The sequence below is a fragment of the Epinephelus moara genome, chromosome 7 (genome assembly GCF_006386435.1).
Source record: "Epinephelus moara isolate mb chromosome 7, YSFRI_EMoa_1.0, whole genome shotgun sequence".
Lineage (NCBI taxonomy): Eukaryota > Metazoa > Chordata > Actinopteri > Perciformes > Serranidae > Epinephelus > Epinephelus moara.
Genome location: NC_065512.1, coordinates 1,130,693 through 1,139,025, shown reverse-complemented (window position 1 = coordinate 1,139,025; position 8,333 = coordinate 1,130,693). Strand labels below are relative to the sequence as shown.

The 8,333-nt window shown below is 43.0% G+C and overlaps 1 protein-coding gene across 3 annotated transcripts in view; it reads right to left on the bottom strand.

Moving 5' to 3' along the window:
• Positions 1 to 218: 218 nt before the first annotated feature.
• sema5ba (sema domain, seven thrombospondin repeats (type 1 and type 1-like), transmembrane domain (TM) and short cytoplasmic domain, (semaphorin) 5Ba) overlaps positions 219 to 8,333 on the bottom strand; it is a 270,795-nt gene continuing 262,680 nt past the window's right edge. For all 3 annotated transcript variants that reach the window (XM_050049434.1, XM_050049435.1, XM_050049433.1), the window contains 2 exons: positions 7,074 to 7,279; positions 219 to 2,795 (listed from right to left, as the gene is read on the bottom strand). In XM_050049434.1, the coding sequence (XP_049905391.1) occupies positions 2,619 to 2,795; positions 7,074 to 7,279 (383 nt within the window). In that variant the 3' untranslated portion in view covers positions 219 to 2,618. The remainder of the gene's footprint in view (positions 2,796 to 7,073; positions 7,280 to 8,333) is intronic.

The following is an 8,333-nucleotide window of genomic DNA, read 5'->3' as shown; positions in this document are numbered from 1 at the left end:
GTTTAATGTGTGTTTAATGTGTGTTTAATGTGTGTTTAAACTAAACTTTACAGCACTTCACAGAAACCCTGCCGCCAACTAGTGGTTTAGAGGTGTAACTGCAGAGCAACACAGACACCACTGACTGCTGCAGGTGAAATCCCTTCACCGTGTCAGCCCAAACCACGGCATCTAAAACTCCTCCCCAAACTGAAACTGTGACAGAGCCCACTGATGTGTTGGCATCAAGGTTTATTATCCTTTATAATGTACAATATACAAAAATATAGGGTACCAAAAAATTCACAGTGTCTAAAAGGCAGTGATTACAGTCTACATGACAGGTCTAACAGTACACCTGGTAAGTTGCATAGAAGGGCACAGAGCCTCACATCGCAGGGGACAGAGCTCACAACTGACCAATCAGATCACGGCTGTCAGACGGGGCCAATAGAGGCGACGTTTAGATCACATTGATGTAATTTCTGCTTTAAATGTGACTGTTTTCAGTCTCTAATATTTGATAGTGTCTGGTGCTACAGAGGAATCATCAGTCTGGATTCATGTGTCTGTGGGAGTCTGATATTTGAGCAGCTGGGAGAGGTCAGAAGCCGCGGGCGCTCGGTCACATCGTGGAGCTCTGTCCCCAAACAAACCTCATGGTTGGTGTGTACTTAGCTGCTGCACTTTTTTTTAAACAACTATAAGGCTTTTTTTAAACAAACAGTGTTAGCTATACAATATACAGATACATTTACACCATCCTCTGCAGGGTCATTAGATGGGCTGCTCCTATATACAGATAGAGCTCTCATCTCGTGCATGTACAGTAGCTGAACTGAAAAGCATTGCTGGGTTAGCATTCATCAATCAGGCAATAATAATAATAAAATATAGCTGTGAAAATGCCCTTTATAAACCAAGCTTTGACTATAAATAGTGTCAGTTCCACCTCCACAGGACAAGAGGCGCGATGCTTTAACTTACAATGATTAACATCTTAAACATGAAAGATAGAAAAACAGTAGAATGCCGGAGTGTCAGCGACGACAGGATGTGGAGGAGAAAACAAACATCCTCGTATATAATCATGTATGAAAGCATTTACATTGTACAAAATACAGCAAGCCCCTTTGCTCCATCAGGCACACGCAGAGATAGAGTACATGTGTTTGCATGTACACACATCCACACACACATGCACTCATGTTGATGTCACACAGGCAAACTGCTAAGCAAGCGTAATTTAGCTGTTTTCTTCTCAAGCAGAGGCCGAATGTCTCGTTACAGTCGCTCTTCTTTGTGTTAGCGTCTCTACTGAAGATGCAGCGGGTACGAAACGTGTGAAAAATCAAAGCGAAGGAATGTGTTGGTTCAGTGACGTGAAATTAGAGAAAACAAGAATTAATCAGCTATATCTTATTTAACAAAATATTTCCTCCTATGCTACAACGTGTTGGAAACAAAATATCTTAAAAAACAAACATAAAAAAGGAACAAGTGCCAGTCTACTAGCTTATTCTACCGTCATAGAAAACCCAATCCAGTTGTTCAGCACACTGGCCATATTTGATATGACCACCGAGCTATTTAGCACTCAGTAGAATCGACGCGTCCATCGGAGAATCGATTGGAGAATCAATCAATTCCCTTTCAGAAGTTCTTTATTGATCCTGGGAAAACAAATTAAACAGAAGAAATAGAAAGAAAACAGATCTCGCCCCTGCCCTCTATTGCATACAGGCAACCAAGGCATTCCTAAAGCTTTATGTACAGTTCAGACCGCTTCCCATAATCCCCCCTGCTCTGACTTCACGACTCAACGTCCTTGTCCACAAACGCTGTGTGTCTTCCAAACAGCCGTCCGAAAAACTTGAGTGACTCTGAAGTTCTTATCTTTTGTCACGTGAAACACCAACACTGGAGGGCGAGCGTCCGCCCCCAACAACCCGGCTGATATTGATCTCTAATTTATTTCATCATCGACTTCATTGAGTGTTCTCTTGTGTTGTTCTCTCGCTTTGCGCCGTGCGGCAAGGACACGAGGATATGCGCCGTTTGTTCTCGGTAACTGCTTCTGTTGTCGAGGGACTCAAAGTTCATTACAGGCTGAGAGTGTGGTTAGTAATGGAGAGGCGTGAAACAGTGACCCACATCCAGAGAAATGTTTTTTTGTTTTATTAATATTCTGTTCATGTTCGTCTCTGTAATTGAGGACTGTGAACTCAGCACCTGCGCTGAGGTGGTGTGGTCGCAGCAATCTGTCTGAAGCCATAACTTGTCCTGCTAGAATTTTCCACTAGACTCCGGCATGAAGCTCAGAGTTTACTCTGCTGTATCCCATCAGGCCCTTACAATAACACCCCCAGCTGGTTGCATAAGTCCCAGACTGCACCAGGACACAGGCCTCGTCGTCCAGACCCACAGCTCCTGATGGAAAGTTCCAGAAACGCCCTTAAAGACACAAACCCTACCATGTGGAAGAGACTACGGGGGCGAGGAGAGGGGCGATGATGAACACAGGAACCTGGCCGAGCTCTGAGAAACGTTTCAGTTCATGTCGGTTCAGTTATGTCACCATGGCAGCGGGGCGGCGTCCGTTGGCAGGGGGGTTCAGAGAGCCGGTTGTGAGGCTTGTCTCAGCTGTTGTTGTTTTGGTTGTAGGTCCTGCATGGCGAAGGGGAGGAGTTGGGCTGGTAGTCGTATTTGCCGAGCGCTGTGGGATAGTAGGTGGTGGTGTAGACGTTTGTCTGCTGCAGCGGCGTTGGGTAGAAGTTGGATCTTTCATCTGGCAGCAGGTTGTTCTTGTTCAGTGTCTGGAATGTCAGCAGAGAGAAAAGAGGTGTTAGCCTGCAGGGCCGGGGATTCTGGTGATTCCCTTCATTGGTTTGATAACGATTCACAAGATCTCGATTCAACTGGGGACATCTAACTTACAGTACCAGCTCTGTTTGCATAGAAACGATTTTCAGAGAAGTAATGTTGTAAATTAGACAGATTTTTATTTTTAATTTTTTAAAAATATTTAGATTTATTAGATATTAGATTTAGATTTTTATTCTAGATTTTATTTTAAAAAAGAATGAATTAAGAACAGAGATAGAAGTGAATATTTTAAATGTAACTAAAAGTTGTTTCCAGTGATGTTTACAACAGCAAAGTCACCATATAAACTCAGTAATATCTCACTGGAAAACACTTTAAAATATCAGTAAAATAAATCATAATAGAGACAGTGTCAAACACAAATCAGCTTCACTATAACTCGCAGCATTCACAGACAAACACTTGTCTTTATCTGGACACATTTTCCCCACAAATACAACATGCTAACGTTATTAGCACAAGCCTATGGCATTTTACATTGTATACATTAGCCTAGCAGCTAGCAGAGATTTGCTCTGCTCATATGAAGCCAGGATAAATCACACACAGGACTTATCAGCACCACATGGGACCAGTTTAATACCAGCGAGAGTCAAAGCTTCACAGATCTGTGGAAAGGATTGATTGACTTGATTATTTTAACCCAGCCCTATCAGCCTAACACGCTCACACATATATATTAGTGTTGTACCTCATTTAAAAAGATTTTTTCAGTCGATTTACCAGTGCAAAAATGTTTTGGGTAGAAAAACAAATGTCTATATAAGGAGTTATTCTCAGCTGTATTTGGGGTGTAAGAAATGACTGATGCGTTTGAGTTTTGTTTAGACGCAAAAATTTGTGGTTGATCACCAGATTCTTGTTGATCCTCAACCCTCGTGTTGTCGCTATGTTTCGACCACAAATCCATTTTCTTGATTTTCGTCTGTCATTTAGTGTCAAACCTGACGTCATGGTTACAGAGACAAACATGAATGTGATTGTGTTTGTTACGACAGTTTACAACAGGTAACGACTGCACTGAAAATGTGAATATTGAATTAAAAAATTTGGTTTATTGAACTTCTATTTGCATTTTTTAATTAAACATATTATGGTATAATTATTAAAATGATGTTTTTTTGTTTGTTTTTTTATTTTTATTGGCTTTTTTGCCTTTATTGACAGGACAGAAGGTGAAATGGGGAGACAGAGAGAGAGAGTGGGGACTGACATGCAGCAAAGGACCGCGAGCCGGACTCGAACCCGCGGCCGCTGCAGCGAGGCAATGCCTCTGTACATGGGGCGCTGGCACTATCCACTACGCTACAGACGCCCCATTAAAATGATGTTTAAAAAAAATCTCACGTTTGAGAAACACTGACTCATAGATGTTTGACATTTTTTGCCATGTTACTAAATACTTTTAAAATATTTACTTTCTTCTGATGAGGTGCACATGTTCGTAGTGGAGAGAAAAATGTGTCCAGTCATGTTTAAGTTTCTTGATTAAGAAGCATTTTAATATGTAGGTAAATATGCTGCAGGATGTTTTCAGAAAATACATTTTCAGGACTCAATTAAAAGCCAGAACGGACTTGTTAAGATAGAGGGTTTTCGCTGTGTGGACACCGCGCTCTGTTTAATGTAGGAGGTAAAAAATAATATGAGCAATCCATGCCCACAGGTGAGTAAAATACCTCCACTGTGCTCGAGGTTATAGCTCCTGCACTGTAAGTGTATTCATAACCAAAGCAAACCAATTTAACAAATTTAATTTAGTTCATGTCAAGCATACTCAATACACTAATATATGAGATGGTGGGAATTCACTGCAGCTCTCTTAAATAAAAACAAGTCTAAAACCCACATTTTATTCTAATGCAATTGCTGAGTCTGTGGTAAAAGCCGAACATAAGGTGAAACACTTTCCAGGGGAAGCATTAGACTAATGTAATCCATCTGAACAGCTCTGGGGACCGAGGCAGGAAGATAATCAGGTTAGAGTCGCTGAAATACACAACGCCGGGCATCATAAATTGGCCTGGAGGAGAGGGAAGCCGCCGGATAAACAGGGCTGTAGTGCTGCACGGTGACATTGGCTGCACATCCAGCAGAGTCTGGCTGCCCCCTCTGGTTATTAAAGCTAATGAGTTCAGGCTCTCAGCACCACAATGGCTGTCAGCGCCGCGTCCGCACAGCGACAACAATAACAGCCAGGACAAGTGCCAGGAGGCCGACACCATCAAAAACACAGGGATGCGTCCTGGTGGCGACACGTTCCTGCCACGCTTTAGCGGGATCTGAGATAGTGTCAGGTGAACGGGGATGTTGGAGAGGAATCCCTGCTGACGGGCGCACCATGCAGGACTGTCCTAAAAACAACCAACAGACTCACAGAGAAGTACTTCCTCTCAATCATCACTTGTGATCCACTGTCAGTGTGTCGTCATGTATTTATCTGCGTATTTACTTATTTGTGTTTGAGACGTTCCTGGACACGGCACACAGGTTAGGGTTTCGGTTAATTTTGCTTTCAATAGCCTGACACCCATTAATAATATCTAAGGAAAAAAATGCAAAATGACGTAAAGTAAAAGACGCTGTTGCTTTTAGTTCAGCGCTTCATTGACCCAGCGAGTCTGAACACCACCTTTCACAGAGCTGACCATTTACAGGTGCTGAAATCTTAAGGTTCTGCCTTTTCTTTCATTTTCTGTGAGTTACAGGCGGCTCGCTGCGCTAACGTGGAAACATGGCGCCCACCCTGCGCTGGTGACACCAACCTGATGGCAGGATAGCTTTGCTGCAGAGACATGGTGGCCACCCTTCGGTCGCCCTGTTGAGTACGCAGCTTCATTTTTAAGCATTGTTAACCATGTTAGCACCACGAGCTGTGCTGACACTGCTAACGATGTGAACAGAGCTAAAATGCTAAAGCTGCTGCACTGTTGTGACCTGCAGGGAGACTGTAGAGATGTCTCCACAGAGACGCTGTTAGGACGGCGTTACTAGCGGTAACCGACGAAAGAGCAGCACTTCTGGTTAGCTCATCCAGACTTGAATTGAAGAGTAACGACATCAACTTACAGACCAACATGTCAGAGTCATGCATACATTACATTATTCTTAAAATATAAAGAGTAAGAAAGTAACTTCACAAAAGGAACTCTAGGTCAGTGGTTCCCAACTGGTGTATCATGATGAAACTGGTGAGTAACACCCACGGGCCCTGTTTCCTCTGTACTTCACCACTTTGTCTGCATTTGTGACATTTTGAGTCCCGTCTGGTTTTGTGTTGCTTCCTCTTCCCTTATCGGACTAATTCATCATGTGTCTGACAGAGATGTAGAAATATCTGTTTGTAATATTTAATAATCTGAGCTGCTGTGTTTATTCAGAGTGTCATCAGGGGACGGAGACATGTTGGAGATTTTCAGGGTAATTCGGGCGCAGTTTTAGATTTCGGAGGATGTGACTGATAACACGTGCTGCTTCTGGGAGACAGAATATTCTACTTTGGAGTGTAAAGGTACATTTAGGAAAATAGAACAATAAGCGTTTGGTGAGTGATTGTTCTGTGCCCTGAAACGTCTGACTGCAGCCTTCACGCTGACTAAACCTAAGATGGTGGAGACAAAGATTAAACTCCCTGTTTCAGGTCATAAAAAGTTTTAAGTTCATTTATCTAGAGCTTATTATCTCAAGCATACTTTAGCACACTTCACAGAGACAGAAAAATCAATAATAATCTCCCAGACTTTAACTAATCAACAGTTAGGGAACAAAACAGCACAAGTTTTGGAGAACAGGACATAAAATTGCACTTAAAGTTGACGAGCCTCTGGTGAAAATAGTTTCTTGACTTTGTGTAAATGTGAGCGCACAGTGGAGCGATAGCAGTGGGAGGTCGAGGGCTGACTAAAGCGCTGGAAAGCTAATGGGGCCCATTAATAAGGATTTGGTTTGTGGGCAGGTAGGACGGATTAAAGCCTATAGGTTCTGTATAAGAGCAAGGAGGAATAAAAATGAACAGTAATTCATCTTCTGTGGTTAGCGCTCTATTGAGATAAATGCATGAATAAAGGCTCTAAATAAAACATGAATCACGTTGCCCTTGAATCTGTAACATTTACATTGTGTGTGCCGCCCTGTAAATACTGCCTCCATTTCCATTTGTATGACTTTTATCTACATAATATTCACACAATCCTTCAGTGGTCACGCACCTTAAACTCCATGGGTGTGTACTTCTCATTCTTTGGCGTGGTGTTGCCCTTGTAGTTGAGGTGGTTCGGGGTGGTGGGGTGGATGACGGCAGACTCCTGTGAGGGCTTGTGGAAACGCTGACAGTAGACGTAGATGAGGAAGGACAGCAGCCCCGCCCCCAGGAAACAGGAAACACCGGTGGCGATTAGGTGGATGGAGGTGAACGCTGGGAAATGAAGAGGATGCGTGTTAGCCGATGTTATCACGTTATATCTTGAGAGACTTTATTTACATCCCAAATTTACCTCAACTCACATTCTGAGTCAGATCAAGAACACAGATTTCAAACAGGTGGAGCAAAGGTGTCCACTGGCCTAAAGGTTAAAGGGCGCTAACTTCCACTCATTTCAGTGAGGATAAATAAAATTGATTGATTGATCACTCCCAGGCCACACTGCCTGCGTGAACGATGGCGATTAATGAAGTATTAGTAGTATTCACTACAGTTTCAATGTCTTATCTGTCACAGACATAAAAAAATATAAATATTTCTTGTTAATTCAACACTTCCTGTGTTTGTTTCAAAATAAAAGCCCTCTGACTGTTCCTGTCGACACAATCCCTCCATGTGTGAACACAAGGCTTTTTATTGTCAAATAAATTTAGGACGGTGTTGTTGACGATGCAGCGGCTGCATGGCTCCATAGATTTGTGCAGGATCAGCTTTTAATCGTGGAAATACAGCTGTTAAAGCAGCAGAAGCGCCGTCTGTGTGAACACCACACGTGCGAGCCGCAGCAGTTCAATGAGGTAGCCGTCACGCCCTGCTCACGCACGTTAGGCGGCAGAAGGGAATCAGTTTCAAACATGACAGGGGAGGTATTAAATGGCTGCCACCCATGTGATGTGTACAGTTTATATGGTGTTTAACTTCAGGTGGACGCAGCCTGGCTTTGGCTGATCAAAACGCAGTCATCATGTCAGCAGAAAGGAAACAAGATACTGTTGGTGTCTCAATATCTGCCGCTGTACAGCACAGTGCGAGCATCTGATAAGGACGACCAGCAGGAACACTGGGATGACATTTCTACCAAACTTCAGATGTCTTCAGCGGTGCCTGGACAGCGTGACGTGTGTGGTTGTGCTGCTGCCGTGGTCCTGCCAGATGCCTCCTGCTGCTGCTGCCGTCATTAGTCATTAGTCATACTTCTACTGTTATTATACACATATGACTATTGTCACACATGTATACTGCCAGATATTAATACATACTTTCAACA